This window comes from Pelobates fuscus, chromosome 2 (genome assembly GCF_036172605.1).
Source record: "Pelobates fuscus isolate aPelFus1 chromosome 2, aPelFus1.pri, whole genome shotgun sequence".
NCBI lineage: Eukaryota > Metazoa > Chordata > Amphibia > Anura > Pelobatidae > Pelobates > Pelobates fuscus.
Window position 1 is genome coordinate 170,115,647 of NC_086318.1, and position 20,879 is coordinate 170,136,525.

Here is a 20,879-nt window from a genome sequence, read left to right on the forward strand (position 1 = left end):
ATGCTGTTCTAAAAGCAGACACTATTAAACAGTACCCATGTACACACTGACTGCCACACGTGATCCTATTCTGTTCTCACACCTGTCAGCAGCAGTAGAATATTCATTCTAGCAAGATTCATGCCACCACTGCAATGACCATTAAAGTATAAACAACAGAGCGATTTAGTACCACTGCAATGACCATTAAATATAAATAACAGAGCGACATTGTTCTTTTATTATCAACATAGGTTTATTCGTTTGTTGTATCTCCATTTACAACAAGCCTGGAGCTGTAAATCTGCATGCTGTTAGACTCATAAAAACAAGCAGTCTGCTGACATGTGGTAGCCTGATCCAATCACAGTGCTTCCCCATAGGATTGGCTGAGACTGACAAAGAGCAGATCAGGGGAAGAGCCAGCATGATTCAAACACAGCCCTGGCCAATCAGCATCTCCTCATAGAAATGAATTGAATCAATGAATCTCTATGAGGAAAGTTCAGTGTCTGCATGCAGAGGGAGGAGATACTGAATCACAGAATGCTGTGCACAGTGCTGTCCTGTGCTCTGCTGATAGCAGATCTGAATGGATGGAGGCATATTATGCCTCAATCAACTCCGAAGTCCCTCGGGTTCACTCTGAGTGACTGCAACTGGAGGTGTTCCTAGCTTTCAATGTAAACACTGTATTTTCTCAGATAGGTTAGTGGATCATCCATCTACTTGAATCAGCTGCTCTTTTATCATGAAGAAATTAACGCTCAGACTACAGTGGCCCACCGTATGGTCCCAGGTAAATGTTTAGGCTCTGTCAAGCAGAAGGTATTTACTCATGGTGTCTGGCACCAAGACCACAAAAAATTAGGTAACATCCTATATTAGACACTCTCTGGTTTTTTTTTTGTCAATCTCTTTTTATTGAATTTTTTTGTTTTTATCGTACCCATGCGGGTCATGAGACACATGAAACGTATAGTACACATAGTTATGAAACGTATTACGACATAAACAATAGCGCTATTACTCAATTATGCACTAGGGAATGTGGACCAGCAGTGGTACGTTATCAGGAGTGTGTGAACTGCTTCGGGAGAATGGGTGAGTGGCAATAATGGGCTTAGGGTAATCCTATCGGGCTTTTGAGTTATGGCCTTCTTCTATGTGTACCCAGAACCCAGGAGGGGGGGGTAAGTAGACGTGGAGCGGTCGCTCCCTCCTTTTAATGGGGGGAATGGGTGGGCTAGGTGTGGCTCTAGACCAACTGGTTATGTGTAGCCGTAACTGTGCAACATAGATCATGTTTGGTATAGTCTCTGTTGCTCCTAGGGAGGTCAGGCCTCAGGAGTGGATCGCTGGACGGTGTCCTGGGTGGGTGCGGGGATGCCCAAAGCGTGACACAATGCCAGGAACTCTGCAAGCGTGGAGAGTTTATGGACAGTTCCGTGACGTGTGACCATCAAGAATCTGGGAGACCTCCAATGGTATTCTATTCCCGCTTCTCTGAGGGTGCTGGTGACTTGGTTCAGCGATCTACGGCATTGTAGCGTGGATCTGGTGAGGTCTTGGTAGATGGTGAGCTGTGCGCCTTCAAATGTTAGTGTCATCTTGCCCCGTAGAGCAGTCATCAGGATTCTCTTGTCTTGGGAGGTAGCACACCGGAATATCACATCTCGGACCAAGTTTGGAGCTGTTCTGCCTGAGGGTGGCAAGCGGTACATCCGGTCTGTGTTAAATTTCTTTGCCTGTGTAGGTGGCAGGATGGCAGCCACGAGCAGGGCCGCCATCAGGGGGTGACAACCATAACGGTTGTCACGGGCCCGGCGGCCCTGGGGGGCCCGGCCGCCCGGGCCCCACGTGTAGCGCATGCTGATGGGGCCCATCGGGTGGCCCACTCACTTAGGGCCACCCCATGGACCCTGTATCTTCAGGGGCCCGGTCAGCGCTGCGGCCGTGCAATAGCGCGACCGGGCCCCTTTAAAAAAAATCCCAACGCAAAGTACTGCTGGGAGGAAGTGGCCGTCACTTCCTCCCAGCTCCCTCCCCTCCCCTCAGCACCGCGCGGGAGGCAAGAAGGACAGGCCTGCAGCCCGCAGGAGCCACGCCGACTCCCATCAGCCACAGCCTTCCACCTGCAAAAAATTAGCTGTATTTGTGTATGTATGTCTGTGTGTATGTCAGAATGTCTGTATGTATGTTAGAATGTCTGTATGTATGTTAGAATGTCTGTATGTATGTTAGAATGTCTGTATGTATGTTAGTATGTCTGTGTATATGTTAGAATGTCTGTATGTATGTTAGAATGTCTGTGTGTATGTCAGTATGTCTGTGTGTATGTTAGAATGTCTGTATGTATGTTAGAATGTCTGTGTGTATGTCAGTATGTCTGTACGTATGTCAGTATATCTGTATGTATGTTAGAATGTCTGTGTGTATGTCAGTATGTCTGTGTGTATGTTAGAATGTCTGTATGTATGTTAGAATGTCTGTGTGTATGTCAGTATGTCTGTACGTATGTTAGTATGTCTGTGTGTATGTCAGAATGTCTGTATGTATGTCAGAATGTCTGTATGTATGTTAGAATGTCTGTATGTATGTTAGAATGTCTGTGTGTATGTTAGAATGTCTGTGTGTATGTTAGTATGTCTGTGTGTATGTCAGAATGTCTGTATGTATGTTAGAATGTCTGTGTGTATGTTAGTATGTCTGTGTGAATGTCAGAATGTCTGTATGTATGTTAGAATGTCTGTGTGTATGTTAGAATGTCCGTGTGTATGTTAGAATGTCCGTGTGTATGTTAGAATGTCTGTGTGTATGTTAGAATGTCTGTGTGTATGTTAGAATGTCTGTGTGTATGTTAGAATGTCTGTATGTATGTTAGAATGTATGTGTGTATGTTAGAATGTCTGTATGTATGTTAGAATGTCTGTATGTATGTTAGAATGTCTGTGTGTATGTTAGAATGTCTGTGTGTATGTTAGTATGTCTGTGTGTATGTCAGAATGTCTGTATGTATGTTAGAATGTCTGTGTGTATGTTAGAATGTCCGTGTGTATGTTAGAATGTCTGTGTGTATGTTAGAATGTCTGTGTGTATGTCAAAATGTCTGTATGTATGTTAGAATGTCTGTGTGTATGTTAGAATGTCTGTGTGTATGTTAGAATGTCTGTGTGAATGTCAGTAAGTCTGTGTGTATGTCAGAATGTCTGTGTGTATGTCAGTATGTCTGTACGTATGTTAGTATGTCTGTGTGTATGTCAGAATGTCTGTATGTATGTTAGAATGTCTGTGTGTATGTTAGAATGTCTGTGTGTATGTTAGAATGTCTGTGTGTATGTTAGTATGTCTGTGTGTATGTCAGAATGTCTGTATGTATGTTAGAATGTCTGTGTGTATGTTAGAATGTCTGTATGTATGTTAGAATGTCTGTGTGTATGTTAGAATGTCTGTGTGTATGTTAGAATGTCTGTATGTATGTTAGAATGTCTGTGTGTATGTTAGAATGTCTGTATGTATGTTAGAATGTCTGTATGTATGTTAGAATGTCTGTACGTATGTCAGAATGTCTGTGTGTATGTCAGAATGTCTGTGTGTATGTCAGTATGTCTGTGTGTATGTCAGTATGTCTGTACGTATGTCAGTATGTCTGTACGTATGTATGTAAGAATGTCTGTATGTCAGTATGTCTGTACGTATGTCAGTATGTCTGTGTGTATGTCAGAATGTCTGTACGTATGTCAGTATGTCTGTGTGTATGTTAGTATGTCTGTATGTATGTCAGAATGTCTGTGTGTATGTCAGAATGTCTGTGACTGTCTGTGTGTGTATGTCAGTATGTCAGTATGTCTATATGTATGTATGCCAGTATGAATTAATGTATGTCTGTGTGTATGTATGTGATGTCGGTGTATGTGTGTGTAAGTCCTCATGCATGTGTGTCTGTATGTATGTATGTTAGTATGTGTCTATCTGTCACTATGTATGCCTGTGTGTCTGTATATGTGTGTATGTCTCAGTATGTGTGTGTCAGTACGTATGCCTATATGCGTGTATTTCTGTTTCAGTATGTGTGTCTGTTAGTATGTATTTTTGTGTGTGTGTGTGTCTGTGTCCTTTTGTATCAGTGTGTGTATTTGTGTCTGTGTGTATTCCTGTGGGCGGGATTTGGAGGCGGACCCTGTGGGCGGGATTGGAGGCGGGCCCCAGGGGGCCCAGACCCTGAGCTGAGTTAGGGGCCCCAAAATTTCTGGTGGCGGCCCTGGCCACGAGACGCCTCAGATAGTGAGGCAGTTCGTCGGATGAGACGGCGTCTGGCACTCCCCTTATCTTTATATGGTTTCCCCTTGTTCTGTCGTCGAGGGCGACATAATGGAGAGAGAGTGCTTGTTGTTGGGTCTGGAGGGCCATTACGGTGTCTTGTAGGGCTGTTAGTCCCTGTTTGATGTTAGTGACATCGTTCTCCGTGGACTGCACCCTGTCAGCTATAGCCTGCACGTCAGTCTTAATGGCTGCTATGCTGGTCGCCAGGAGGTTTTTTATTTCCCCAATTAGATGTTGGAAGTCCCGCTGGGTGACTGGGGCAGACCCATCTGAGGTTTGTGCCTGTTCTGGGGGTTGGGCAGGCGGTATGGGACCCCTTGGTACCTGCATGGTGTCATGTTCCGCTGCTCCCGCCATCTTGGCTGGCGGCCGTTGTTGCTGCAGCATGGTACCTATGTCCCTGGACCCTGGTGGCGTCTCTGGTGGGGGTTTTTAGGACCGACGGCCCATTTCTGCCTGGTTAGGTAAAGGTGCCGTGTGGGGGTTGTCCACTGCCGGATCCTCAGGCTGTTCAAGTCCGTCCAGGAATGCCGACCAGTCGAGGGCTGCTACAGGCTTGTAGGCCGCGGGTCTGCGCTTCCGGCAGTTTACCCGTGCCGGACACACAAACGGCATGAGAGGCTGCAGGGCTGTGCACAGATGGTGCCCCTGGTCAGGAGTGGGTCAATTGGGGGTTTTATTCCACTCTTATCAGGCTTTGTTGCGGGTTTCGGCCGGGAGCTGTGCTGTGTTGCGACCGCTCCGGCTCGTGGTCAGGCTCCGCCCCCGACACTCTCTGTTATGCCACGTATGATTATAGTGCTTCTGTGGGCTTTAATCTCTTCATAAGCTACTTTCACCTCGAAGCACAAAACTTTGGCTTCTAAGGTCAAGTGAGCATCTGCTAAGGAACTGTGTGCATCAATAATCAGTTATATCTTCTAGAAACACAGTGTGCTATCACAAAGCCTGTATTTGTGCTTTGATTTTGTCCATTACCTTGGTAAATCTCACCTGATAGGTGTATCGCACGTGGTTTAGCACCTTTTAGATTAAGGCATTAGTTTCTGGATGTTGCTGCAGTGAAGAGATGATCTTTATGTCACTAACTCTGGAACATGAGACCTGGAATATGGCCCTTCATGGTGAATGCAGAACATAAATGTGGTATGTATGCTTAACTACAGCTTGAAGTGGTTATAGTGCCTGGAGTCCCTTTGTGTCATCATTCGGTATAGCATTAAACCCCAGCAGTCCATTCCTTTGTGCTGCTTGGGATAATGTGGAAGCATTTGCCTGACAAGCGAAGTGTGGCTGTAAATGGCTGCCTATTATAGCACCTATTGATGGTATGAATTTGTATGGCTAGAAGGTAGCGTATAATCTCTGCCTCAGAGGGGCCAGGTTTTGATTGGCCAGGAAACCTTATCTAGTGTTAAACTGCTCATAAATAGTTTAAGACTCAATGGAAGTAAAATGCCAGGGTACACAAGACACTACAATGTATTTTATTAGATGAAATGGTTATTATTATTAGTAGTATTGGCATGTATATAGTGCCAACAGATTCCGTAGTGCTTATTTAGTTATAGAGCTCACAGTGTCCCTTTTAGTTTGCTGTTGGCAAGTTTATGCACATTTATCTTAATCTGGTGAGTTTCATATAAATTTATGTAAATCCACAGCACGCTTGGTCTCCTCTTACTACACTTTGTGCGCAATCTGCTCGTACTAATAGAAGAAAACTGAAGACTGAGAATATCTTTTCATCAGCATGAAAGGCACGATTTATACTGCAGATGGAATTTTATATCCTGCAGGGATGGAGTCTGTCATCTACATATTTGTGGATGACAGGTCCACTAGAAGATAAACCAATTTCAGAAAGAGAGAAACTGAGAAACTGAGTGTATCTGAAATGAAATGTGAATGTACACACAGAGGCTGCCAGAATGACTGGCCAAGGTCCGATCGAATTGGGAAGACTTGGACGGATGCTTAGTAAGCAGGATCATCATCAGATGGCTAAGGAAAGAATAATTAAATTAGTAACCTGGATGTTGCAGTGCCGATAGCAAGAATATTAACCAGCGATATATTTTTTTGGAGGAGGGGCTTCACGTATATTTTGTGGACTTTCTATGAACCAGGTTGTTCAATACTAAAGTGATGAAATACTTGTTCATGTTTGGGTTTTTTCTGCACCTAAAGATTGATGGTATAACAATTGGATCTAGCGATAAAATAATAATAATAATAATAATAATAAAAGTATTGTAGACGACAGAGGCAAATGCTAGCAATGGTCACATTAATTGGGAGATCAGTGGCAGTGTAATGACAAGGGATGATAGGAAATCAAAATGCTGTCAAATAGAAAAAAGATGATTCGAAGCTCAGAATGAGATCAATTTGTTAATATTAAACTATTCCTTAATCAGTATCAAGGATGCCTCATACCGTTGAGGTATTTGCTATGGTAGAGAGCAAATCACAGATAGCTCTCTGTTAGCATGACCCCCCTGGCTGTATGGAGACTAAAATAGTCATTGTAAGAAAGGTATGCAGTACTTGGCTTCAAGACAGCACTCAAATTCTTCACTACAAATCTAATAAAAATAAAAGTCAGAGTGAATCCCCTGCCTCTAAAATAATTGATCAAGAAGTAACAAGAAGATGGCTTGCAGCATGCCTGGTGGCATTTTCAAAAGTGAATGTTTTCGTGAAGACAGGTGCAAAAAAAACGTCAGGCAAGCTGTCAAAGGATTTTGGAAGACTCAGCACATTAAAACATGTAACAAAGTTCCTGAACTTGACACAGACATTTAGAATATTCCTGATTTGCAAGCGATTCAATAAATACTTTTTGTAGCTTGGCTTTATATCAAGGAATATTAAGGAAAGCATTTATAGGAGAACAAAGCGATGGCTAGACAAGATGAAGCATTTTTTGTAAAATATAACTTTATTCACACCCCCACTAATCAACGTACAAGTACCACACCCCAAAATTAGATTATTATTTTCAGGGGCTATTCCTTTGCTCATTTTTATTTTTAAATCTGAAAGTTGTTTTTTTTTTATGCTACAGGATCAGTTTAACCGTACAACATTTAAAATAGTTGGTAAACATTATTATTACAGCCAGTGTTGGGTCCGGGGGACAAAATGGCAAGTGCCCCCCAGGAGTCCATAAGCCACAGGTAGCCAACAGCTTTATATGTGTTGGCGTGTCACTGCTTTCTCTTGGGTATCCTTCAAATGAGCAGAGCCTGTAGGCAGGGGATGCAACATCACATTGGTTCTGCTTCCCTATCAGGCCCCTATCTGATGATACCAGAAAACCATTGCTTATTCCACCAATAAATTGCCCACTGCTGTGGAGTGGCAGGAGGGGGCCAGGGAGAAATTGCTCCCTCACAATGAGGCCCATATCCTGCTCAAGCCTGCCAGAATCCCTGACCTCAGCCTCAGGTGGCAAGGTAAGCTGGTACATGAATGAAGAGAGACTCTTCACTCTAAACAGCCTAGCTCAAGTGATAAGTGACTGTGTCGTGTGTGTGTCGGTGAGTACTTTTGTCATTGTGTGCATGTGTGTGTATGTTAGTGAGTGCTTGTATCAGTGTGTATCATGGGTGGGATTTTCTTGCTGTGTTTATTTAGATTCTATGCTTTCTTTACCTGAAACTAAAATGCTAAAAGTTTGTGTATGTGCCACTGCATAGACCTCCCTACACTTAATAGTACTACAATCTACAATACTACAATACAACAAAAAGTGGTAATAAATAAAAAAGAGTGTGCCGTCCTCCTCACACAGAAAGTCTCTCAATGCTTAAACATTCTAGTAGAATGTTTGAACACTAGGAGATTTTCTGTGGCTCTGTCAATTTTTGAACAGGATGGGGCAAATAAACATTGGCAAGTAAAATTTTACAGTGCTGGAGAGACACTGCATGGCAGACACACTGTGACCATGTGATGGTCGTGTCCTCAGTCATGACATGTTTTATTCATTCCCTTTCACAGTCCTTGGCGACATCCTTTGCTATCATGGCGTCCCAAGGAAGTGCTCTTCATAACAAGGTGACCAAACTTCTCAGTCGGCGACATGGTTGAAAACTTGGTTGAAAACTAATCGGACTCTGGTGCTGGTGGACAGGGCTGCCAACTGGAAGTCACGTCGGACATGTGAAGTAGGTGAATCAGCCATATATAGTGTGTCTGGAGAGATTTCTAAGTACATCAAATGACTGAGGGCTTGTTATAATATATTAGTTGATCAATAATAGCCTCTGTATTCCCGGGCATTGGCACTTCAGCAGCTGGCTAAGGATTATGTGGAGCACAGTCCACAAAACTGAAGAGCCAGAGTTTAGCTAGCTATGTGTGCACAATACACTACAGACATGGCATTGGTGCCATATGTTATTATTTTAAGGTTAAACTTCTTCACCAACAGAAATATATTTTTAATTTCTATTCTAAATTTTCAGTGACCATACACTGGACTGGTTGAAGGGACTTAGGGAGTGCTAGCAAACCGCAGGTTAAGAGGTGCAACTCCTGCCTTGTCCTGGGCGCTGGACCTTTGCTGCAATGGAACTCATGCTTAAAATGACCCCTTTAAATGGAAATCACCCAACAGAAGTCTCTAAAATTACAAAGTATGTGTTCAGTAGCAGCAGCGCTGCCACACTAGTAATTTGCTCCATTCATTGTGCCTCCAGTTTACAATAGCTCCATACAAACAAGCTAAAGCAATTACTCAGTGAACAGGAATTTCTGCAGAAGCACAATCATTTGCTCCCTAACTTGGCACAAATAATATCCTGTGAAGTCACGTGTCTTCTAATCCTGCCAAGGGGCATGCAGAATATAGTAAGAACAAACCCTCACACAGAATCTGATCTCATTCTAAGTGAATGCTGTTCTTATTGGCAAAAATGTACCAACTCTATGCTAAGCTAGTCACATTTAATAGAAGGGTTCTGGAATTTACTGTATATCTCAGTCACATATTCCTGATTGTTACACATAAATAATGATTACATTTAAAATTGTTGATGGCATACTACCTGAAAGTAGTAGAAAGTTCATTCACCCACCCACCCATGCATACATCTCTATACATACCCACCCAGCCACACACACACCCATCCATTCATCTGCACTCCCTGCCCTCCATCCATCTATACATCGTAGCTTAATTGTACTAAGAATTTGAGGAAAACATCTGAAATGACTAGGTTTTAGAAAACACATTAACAAATTAACAATGTGTGTAAATATATCATCAATACCTGGGGTGAAAGAAACTTTGCTGAATCAAACACCACACTTCAAGTATGATAACAATGTAATTACAACAAAGACATAGAGAACTACCCCACCTGTCCCAGTTGACCAGCCTCTATGACAACATCATTTGAGGAACGGCTCGTTTACAAAGAGGGTACATTTACGCAAACACAAATTATTTACTTCTCTAAAAATTTCCATCTGAGCAAACCATCGCTCTCAACATGTGTCTGCTTATGGACAAACGTGCGGCCATACACCCACCTAGTGGTAATAGTGTTTAAATGCACTTTCCATACAAACCATTAGCTTTTCATACTTACAGACATCAAAGAAAATCCATAAAAACAAAACCTTGGATCAAAGTGTCCCAATGTCTCTTAGTACAATTACATATTCTTTGCTCTTTCGTTAGGTAAAAATGGCACCTAGCAAATTTATACCTATTTCCAAACACTTTTGCTCCATCTACTTGGTCTGATGGATTAAATGTAAATGATATACTTGTTCAACTACAAATCAAAATAATAAGGAGTACTAAGTAATATATCACAATTTACATCTGTGGTTTCCCATGAGGAAACATTGATCATCTTGCCAAATGGCCTGTGAAATACTCTTGAGCCACCAAGCATGCTCTTCCAGGAGATGCTTTTTACGGGCGCTGATTGGGAACACTGCTGAAAGTACAACATAGTGCAAATAGTGCCCTTCTGTTTACCTTATTCTAGCCTTGTCCTGACATTTTGGTTGGCAAATGCCTTTTTTATATATGTATAGTACACTGCATCCTGCATATGTGTGCAGCTGATTTATGTATTTATGTAACAAGTGTGTCACTTTTTTACTTTCTTGCAACACTATTGGTGGTCGTGGGACCTTGACCTTCTAGCTGCCACCTAAGACCATCAAAACACCATAAACCTTAAGTATCCTTCTATCCATAGAGGACTTGCCACAAAATTGACAGCCTGTGTAATAGAAGAACGCAGCAGCTGGCAATCAAACAATTCTGGGTCTGCTGGGTCTTATCTGGTTTGAGAGGAGCAGATTAGTGGGCTCCCAAAGAAAAGACTTGCTTATGCATAGTGGGTTATGTTCCATCTATTTGACATAGGACAACTTGAAGAATACAAAAATACAAATGTCGCACAATTCAGACTTCAATATGTATATTGTTTTACACATGCTATTTTAGTATACATGTAAAGTTCGCAATTGTTTAATAAACAAAATTATAAAATGTAACTGATGAAGGAGCGATAAGATTGTTTCTGTGGTCAATGCTACATTGTTTCAGCAGTATTTCCTGTGTGCCAATTTATTACAACATTTACACTGCCATCTAGTGGAATTATTCAGCAGTGTATCCTTGTTAAACCATCAACAAAACTAATTCAAAGAATATGCAACATTGTTTGCATAAGTGTAGCAAAGCATTGGAAGGGTTCAACTACACCTGGCATCCGCATCTACAGTAGCATTTGGTACATCTATACATTTGAAAAGCTACTACACACTTATACAACACTCTAGCACTACTTAATAGAATTTGGTATCTCCGGATGAATATATCTTAACAACTTCCCAAAAAACGTACTTCCATCCCCTCTATCCTTCTACTTCTTTCTTCATAAAGTCTTTAACACTGGCCAAAATCAGATATGCAAAACAGAGTGGCAGCAAATAACTAAAACACACATAAAATACATATACGAAGAAATGTTTTAAAGGACTGTCAAAACCAAAGAATGGCACAGGAGAAAGAGTGGAATGGGTTTATTTATATAGGCTACATTCTATATTCAGTTATTGGACAGCTGTCATTCAACCATGGTAATAATACTCTGCTGTGTACGTAAAGGGGTTGTGAACAATAAGTGGCCTCAACATTAATGATCAGTGAGATTTCCTACATAGCGGGATTCCAGGGAACCATCCAGAGGGCTCCTGGATGTCTGTACGAGGGTTGGGGACCATAGGTTTGTGACATACTATTCAAATTAACTAATTTTAAGAAGAGTCACACATAAACCTTGAGTGGGGTGTACTAAAGTCAAAAATAAATTCTAGATATAATATCTAGACCATAGCCCTAGCTAAACCCAAGTTAAGCCAGGAGAACATCTGGAGAGAAGATGATACAACAATAACAACAATACAATACTCAGTATATATTCCTTATTTTTTTAAAGGAAGAGTACAAAACAAAAGGAATAGGTGCTGGACGTATTGCCTGCTCAGTAGCTAACTAAGAAAACCATTTGCCTAAGTGGGCACATAAAATTACAGGAGACCAATATGCAGCTCTACATGGTGACACAATGAATTCTCTAAAATTGCCAGTTTAGTGAAGAATACTAAAAGGCAACACCAATGAGTTATTTTGAAAACCATAATAATGAAGGCTAGAAATTCCTAGAGAATTTAATTTGTTTCAAAACAGGAAACCTCTGCTGTTTGTGAAAAAATATAATTTTATCAGACTGAAGCAGGCATTCATATCAGACTGTATCTAGCCAACTTTGAGAGACAGCTTACTACGCTTCTAATCACACAGGAAATTTGAGTTGACATTGTATTTGAATATAGACACAGTTTTGCTATATATCAAGCAAGAAGTTATAAAGAAGACATTAAACAGAAATGATGACAGTTTTATTTAGCCATTCAGATACAGTCAAAAGTTTGAGTCCATCTCTTTGAAACCTGTTATATTTTTTTAAAGAATTTCATTGCTTTTATTTGTATAACTACGCGCACAAACTCTCAAAGGTTTATTTACATAATCAGGAACTATGGACAATTTAGAGAATTGCAAGTTTTGGCCAAAATAAAGAACTTATAAAAGTTCTCAAAAAACTATTATTTTTCCAGCTTAAATATTCATGCCTGCATTTTGCAAATGTCCTGGCCTATCATTCACAATTCCTGGTCTGGTGATAAAAAAAAAAACCTTTAAAATTTCAACATACAATAATAGAAAAGTACAGTTAAATTAAATAAAAATATGTTTACTAACAGCACGGAAATATAATCCTGAAGCATATTTAATTTAATGAATCCAAATGGACCCCTTTGCTTTACTACTTCAAAAAGCAAATACAATCAATATAACAAATGTGAAATAATGCAATTCAAGTTTGAAAAGCGCTTTACCTGAAAGTGCAGTATGATGGTCCATATTAAACCCAAAGTCAATTTGGGATTCCCATCTGTAATGTCATCATTTCTGATGTTTACTAGTTTCACCTGTAATACAATACAATATCATAAATATATATGTATGTATATAACACATGGACATGCATAATTTTGAGAACAGGCAAAGAAAAAAGCATACGGGCTGAACTATGAAGTGGAAAATGATGATAGATGAGCAGCAAGAATTGATATATTTACAATGTATTCCTTCTTTTCCAGGAGTAGCAGAATGCAGAGCTTGTGGTTAAATAATAAATCATACTAAACAATACATTTGTAAGCAAAAATAGCCAAACTGGAAACAAATCTCCAAATCATTTCTAGTTTTTTTTTTGTTTAGGACAGTTAGTAGGATAACGTTATCCCCAGTTTAACAGTGAGAGTTAGTTATCTTGGATATCGATAGAGCTTATTGACCATGCACGATCACAGTAGGACTTGTTTTTCCTGCGCACATTACCCCTATCTGACCTAACAGTCTACTACTCACTTTTTTATTAGACATTTAGTAGACATACCACTCAACATTTTCCATAGCAACTAATAAGGGATTTTTCCATATATATTGGTATTGGTTACATGTAAGGGTATTTTAGATTTCCTCTTTTTATTAATCGTTCACAGATTGTTATTTGGGGAATTGCTCACTTTAAGCTATATGCTCTTAGTTTAAAAGGGCTATCCAACATTTTTTATTCCTCTTTTTTGGAACATATTTTTTAGTTTTTTTGTTTGTTTTTTGTTTGTTTGTTTTTTTATATATATATTTCAGCTATTAATTTGAGTTTGGCTGTTGTGGCTTAAATTTGAAAGTTGCTTAAAATTAACTGCTTAAAATTAACTTCAGCAATACGCATATTATTAAAGAACCCTGGCAGAGTACTAGGGAACTTAGTTCCCATCTTAACTTCTCATATTAGTTACCATCACCGTACAGGCATAAGCCAACAGGGAAACCTTGCTCTCAGTGTTTGTTAAGCAGTTAACCCCTGCTTCATTTTCTTGTTCAAAGTGCGTACTATAGACAGATGCAATTTTTGCCAAGCACTCACTTTAGGCAGATTGTAACAGAGTTCTAGCCTGACTGAGTTATATGTGCAGGGGTGACCCTAGATCGCAGCAGAAAAGTGCAGATAGGAAGCCATAGGAGAAAGCAGGAATGCCCAAAGGTTTTTTTTTTTTCTGGACATGATACTCTATAGAGGCATGTTTCCAAGAGCACACATGAGGATGGAAGAACCAGGGAGATAAACAGTTCTGATTACACAAGAGAATCTGCAGAATCCATTAAATAATTTTGTGTTTTTGCATTCCAGTTATTTAACCAGCAGCACATCATTCACAGAAGGATAGATTTCCGGACATATAAGCGGAATATTTAAGGATTTTTTTTTAGAAACCTGACCTTACTAAAGTGGTTTAAGAATTAACTAACGTGTCATTCATATTAAATATTGTTCAGCTGTTTGTCAGCATTGCAAGCCACTCTTTAAACACTCACTACACATTGACCAATGAACTCTATGCAGCACTAAAAGTCAGCACTGCATAGAGCCCTTTAACTTCGCTCACAAAACTGTATCTTAGTGATCACACTAAGCCGTGGATTTTCAGGGGTTTAGACTTCTGAATGGAGACTCTCAAGGGTCTAAATAGACTCTCGCAGGGTTACCCAGGTTGCCACAACCAGATTTTGATGATCACAGTGTAAACTGCTGGGGAAAAAAGCTCTATTCATAACTACACTGAGTGTAACTATGAAAACGGCCAGTAGATATGTTAAATAAGAAACATATTTTCTAATATCATAATTGATATCAGCAAAGAGTTTCCGAAAATATATGGTTAGGGTTAGTGGTGGGCTTAGGGTAATTGTAATGTTATATTTAGGGGTAAGAGTAGTGTAGGGTTAGGGTAAGGTTAGCTGTAGGGTTAGGGTAAGATTTAATGCTGGTATTAGGTTATATATGTTTTAGGGTTAAGGACGGTGTAGGGTTAAGTTAGTTAAAGCATTGGGACGGGTTATGATTGGTATAGCGTTAGTGTGGGGGTTGGTATAGAGTTAGCATTACCAAACAAAAATTAATTTAGATCCTAGACAAATTCGGTTTTTAACAATCAGGACTCAAAATAAAGGTTTAGATTTGTTTGATTTAAATTACTCAACTCATTAAAATGGCAGACTTAGTTCAGTGTAATAGTTGTTTTGCATTTGTTTCACGTTCCACTTTTTGGAGATTTGGATGATGTCTAATCTGTAGACAGTTCTCTATATTGTGTCAGGAGATTGTATTTTTGAAGTGGTAGAGGTTAACACAGTGGAAGGAGTTTAAGCATGCGTGGGATAGGCATAAGGCTATCCTAGACTTAAGATAAGGCCAGGGACTAATGAAAGTATTTAGAAAATTGGGCAGACTAGATGGGCAGAATGGTTCTTATCTTGCGTCACATTCTATGTTTCTATGTGTAGCGGAATGGGCCTTGGGACGGTACCCTTATTCTTGCTATAGGCTGTCCGGGTCTTTCTCCCCCGGTTGTCCCCTATGGTTGTGCTTGCAGTCCCTGTGTGGGACAGATCCCCCTGTTATTGGATTATCGTGGTTTTCCCCTGCTCGCCTGGACATTCGGTAAATACCATTCTCCTGGCCTACTACCATTGTCTTGTTCGACAACCGAACAAAGTATCGAACGGCAGGCCACCCATATGTGGAGTGTGCCGCTTGTTAACCCCAATAACCCTTGTTCACACCTCCACAAACCACAATTACATGAACATTCCAAGCGGTCAGCTGGGTGGCCACCATTTGTATGTGCGAACACGTGGCGGAGACCATCTTTAGGTACGAACAGAGACATTGGTCATTGAGTGTATGGAACTAAAATCGGGCACTCAACGGTGCAAACACCGCTGGGACTTCCACCTTCCGTTATATTCGTGGGGATTCAGGTGAACAGAGTGGCATTCGGGGGGAGCAAACTCCCGAACAAGATACACCTAATGAATGTACGCACAAACAGTTTTTTTTATTGGTTTTTCATGTAGTTTATAGTCCAGAAAGAGACTGACTGCACATCTTGATTTCATGGAACCTTTTTGGGGAGGCGCCTCATGTGCCGTCGGTTTAAACTATACCTTGTGGTGTTTTGGCTGCGTTTGTGGGATCTGAGCGCTTTTTGGATATGTTGGGCGCTCAGATCCAGGCTATCCAGGGATATAGGACGTAAGGGGGTACCTTATGGGGACATGTATGTTTTGGGGTGTTTCATTTTGTACATGTCCTGGACCTGAGAGTTAATGCAATTATGTTGTGTACTTTGTCTCAGTCTACTCTCAGATCCAGTGGGGAATGCCCCTGGAATGTGAAATTGGAAACTCCTTGCATGGGGATTCTCATAAAAGGCCGTGTGTGGCTCCATTAAAATCAGTTATACCCCCAGAGCTGAGTGTCGTCCAGTTGCTGGGGAGGAGGTGGGAGATTCTTGGAGTATATCCCTGTATTTGGCTGTTCCCTTGGAGTATTCTACTCCCTGAGTGTATGTTGGAGTAACCAGTAGAGGAGAGTCCCTGCTAGGACTAGAGCTCCGCTACACTATGTTTCTATGTTTATTCCCCCAAATAAATACATTGCTGACTGCAAGAATCAGATGAAAGCATTAACCTCTGACATTGAATGCCAAGGTTTAACCCCTTAAGGACACATGACATGTGTGACATGTCACAATTCCCTTTTATTCCAGAAGTTTGGTCCTTAAGGGGTTAAACCAAAGAACATCCTAGGCATTTGACCTAAGGCAGTGAGCAAAACTGTATTTTGGTCTAATTGCTTATCAGTTATCAGCATAAAACTGTTGGAATAGACTTTGCTTGGGCTTTGTGGTTGCTGTGTTTTTGTAAAGCTTGTATAGCAATATTGCCATAAATACAGGTCCAAAATGTTAGAATATTAAAGTGCCAATTTATATTTCCAGTTTTATCTTCAAAGATCTCATATAATACTTTTGACACAGTAACATTAAAGTGTGTCAAGACTTATCAAAATGCTGTAAATATTCAGGCAGTAACTGAAAACTAAATCTGAAATAACCACACATATAATAAGCATTTTGTCACATTGCCATCGTTTATCATACTTCTGATGCTTCCTTTACGTATGTAAGCAATAAACACATGCAGGCAGAAAACTCCAGCTTGGCAGAAATATTTTTTTCCGAAAATTAAAGATAGTTTGGGACACCTGAAACTTATTTAGTTGCCAGTTCGACTAGTCTGAATATCATCCATGAAGAATATTTGGGAAAACTATTCTGACAAACAAAAATGGTGCCATAAATGAGCCAATAATATAATAAAACAAAAATATATACAGTCATGGGAAAACGAATGTACATCCTATTTGGCTTCTATTGTTTTACTTATAATAACAATCATTTATTCTTTACCAATTTTAAAACTAGGTAAATACAATCTCAGATAATCAACATGACATATTACACCGTGACATGATTTATTTAACAAAAATAAGCCAAAATGAAGAAAACATGTGTGAAAACATAAGTACACATTATGATTCGATAGCTTGTAGAACCACCTTTAGCAGCAATAAATTTAAGTAATCAATTTCTGTATGACTTTATCAGTCTCTTGCATTGTTGTGGAGGAATTTTGTCCCACTCTTCTTTACAACGTTGCTTCAGTTCATTGAGGTTTGATGGCATTTGTTTATGCACGGCTCTCTTAAGGCCTGCCACAGCATTTCAGGTTGAGGTCTGGGCTTTTTCAGCCATTCTTTGCTTGACAGTTGGTATGACCACCGTGCTTGACAATTGGTATGAACACCGTGCTTGACAGTTGGTATAAGGTGTTTGTGCTGATATGCTGTGTTTGTTTTTTGCCAAACGTGGCGCTGTGTCTTATAGCTACACATCTCTTCTTTGGTCTAGTCTGATCCAGAAGTCTTGTGGTTTGTTCAGATGCAAGTTTGCAAAGCTAAGCCTTACTGCAATGTTCATTTTAGAAGAGGCTTTCTCCTCGCAAACCTTCCAAACAAACCATTCTTGTTCAGTCTTTTTCTAATTGTACTGTCGTGAACATTTAACATGCTAACGGAGGCATTCGTCTGAGATGTAACTCGTGTTTTTTTGTAATTTCTCTGAGCATTGCACAGTCTGACCACGGGGCAATTTGAAATGATTACGGACAATGGAGTCTATGGCTCAATGCACAAGTATATTAAGCAGATGCTAATTTAAAATTTTAATTAGAAAAAAAAAACAAAGCCTATTTAAATATTTGTAGGTATTGCTCGAGAATTTTTTTTTTTTTTTTAAATAAGAAAGGTGCTAGCTGCTTCATTTGGAGCTATGGCTTTTTTAAACTAGTGTATGAGGGGCTAGAGGTCTGTGCCTCAACCAACACAGATCTGTCACTGCTACTCACCTGGTGCTGTGTGAAGGGATTACAACAAACTGTAAAAAGTTTAATAGTATAACCCTTCACGCATAGGCAATAGACTGCCTCATTCACATTCTTCTATTACCAGTTAATCCCATTTCTGAGAGACAACCATAAACAAGCAATAAACAAACAATCCTAATGCATCATCACTATTAAAATAATAATAATAATAATAATAATAATAATAATTTAATGCCATTTGCATCCCTTATTTGACAGGAAAATACAATAATGTGTATAAAGAAAGTAAAAATATTACCTGTCGTTTTTTCAAATAGTCAAGTGCAATTTGTACATTCTGTAGTCTATGAAAGCGCATTCTGCCTTTTTCACGTGGCTACGAAAGAAAAACAATATGTTGAGGAAACTTGCATCATTATACACAGTACAGAGTGGGAGATCCAATCGTGTCTCTCCATCCGTTCTTGAATTGCATTTTCCATAATTCTTAGCCAGCCTCCAGAAGATTACGAACGACTGGCAGAGAAGCATGGGAAACATAGGCCAACAACAACAGCTGGCAGGACAAGATTGGACACCTCTGGTACAGAATGGCATCTGTTATACTCTTCATAACGCCACACCAAAACACATTCATCATGCATTAATGTTACATTTAAAAGGTGGTCATTAATAGAAAACCACATAAACGTTTAAAAATTTAAATAAAATCACACTTTTCAGAGGTTTTTAACTTATTATCAAGTAGACTGGTGGCACTATATACATACTATATATTTACTACATGAGTACATTATTTTTTGAAGTGCATCATACATTTGGATCACAATGAGTATAGCAATCATGTTAAATGTGTGCTTTTTAATGTTGAACATTTATGTTCTTTGAAATAATATGGTACAATGCTTACACTTTCTCAATAATGTTTCATTTATGATGTTGCTTGGCATCATGCATACTAAACAGGAAAATAGTTTCATAATCTTTATGCATACTAAAAGAAAGTAAAAAGTCTATTATAAAATTGTGCATCTCCCAACTGAGTTTTCAGTTAAGTTCTATTATAATGCCATTTATGATGATATAAATGTTTGCACTGCAGCAATATATAAACTGCTATTTATCAATCTGAATTGTTCAAACCAGCTCTGGTTTTCATGTAAGACAATTGCCTAAAAGAATACTTGTCAGGTCTGAAATGTGAGTTCGCCAAGCCTGCGGTCAATTGTGCTCATGTCACATATGCTGAATCTGTATTATATAAACACTGTATATTGGAAAATAAAAATATTGTGTACACCTAGTGTAAGTGCAGCTACTTTAGTCTACATAGTGTACTAAAGCAAACTAAAACACAGCAAAAGCACATGTAAAAAAAGTAATACAACATCAATGTCTAATATGATGACAAACCAGCAACACAATTAACTTTTGGTAACTGAATAGATAGGCACATCCTGGAAAAATTGCAAGAATTTTAAATATGTATACATTCCAGAAGAAAGTAGATACTGGTTTATTAACATATTAGCTCAGCAAATCAAGACTGGTATATGAAATATCTAATATATAATACATAGGGGAAGAGTTCTAAATATAAAAATGAAAATATAATTAATGTTATCAACTTTAGTCAATAGTATTTACACTAATGTTATAGTGGTATCACAATTAAAGAAACAGTACTGTCTTATAGTCAATTGCTTTTATATTTTGTAGTACTCTGAGCCATATAAAGATATGTCTTGTATCATGGGATATAAGAGGAGACAAACAATTTCACAAAATTATTTAAAATTCAACATGTTTTCATTTTTGTCAATAACTATACAGCTGGGTTTAGAACCATGGTCTGTGCTTTAAATATCCAAATATATCTGAATCTACTGAAGTCAACTGCTGGCTATAAAATGTTGCCTTCCAATACATTAAATATAAAAATAGGCTGCTTCCTTACTGTTTCCATATACATGTAATTAAACTGCTTTAAACACAAACAAAACCTATCCTAAAACATTACTGTCTCTTTAAAATATACCAATGGCATGAAGCAAGGTAATGAGATACATTAAAATATGTTTTTAAAGAAGAAAATCAGTTTATTATTTCTCCATATTTTTAACTCAGCGCCTTGTTCCATGCACGTAACACAGACACATGTCCATGCAATGTCCATGCCACTAGGAGGCGAAGTTACATTGAAAAACAACTCTGGCAGCCGATAGTGTGAAATATGCCATGAATCATGAATGGAATCTAACCTGTGAAACAGACGTTGACTATACCCACACACAGAAATGTGATACAATAAAATGTTGATACAATCCTCTCATAGCATATCCAAAGTACAGTTCAAGAAAACATGGCATTCCAATGGTTTTGTCTTTTTTTATCATGATTATTGCTTATTTCCTCCATCCCCACACCCCCCATCAAAAAAAATATATGCACTGCCAGAGTAAGAGAAGAAGAGATCAGTGAAAGCAGATAGCATCTAAACATAAACTGAGGAAATTGCTTACTGGAGGAAATGTGCTATGTCACAGCAAATGATCTGAGATGCATGTTAAAGGAACAGTGCCGAAATATAAATAATGTGGCTTGTATAAAACCACAGAATTTCAGTTTATTTAATGTTTTTAATAGTTACCGCGAAAATCTTAATTTTTCCTTTTTT

The 20,879-nt window shown here is 39.2% G+C and overlaps 1 protein-coding gene across 3 annotated transcripts in view; it reads right to left on the reverse strand.

The window, feature by feature from the left end:
- Positions 1-20,879, reverse strand: part of DST (dystonin) — a 592,252-nt gene that overhangs the window by 339,730 nt on the left and 231,643 nt on the right. For all 3 annotated transcript variants that reach the window (XM_063442942.1, XM_063442944.1, XM_063442945.1), the window contains 2 exons: positions 18,501-18,578; positions 12,742-12,834 (listed from right to left, as the gene is read on the reverse strand). In XM_063442942.1, the coding sequence (XP_063299012.1) occupies positions 12,742-12,834; positions 18,501-18,578 (171 nt within the window). The remainder of the gene's footprint in view (positions 1-12,741; positions 12,835-18,500; positions 18,579-20,879) is intronic.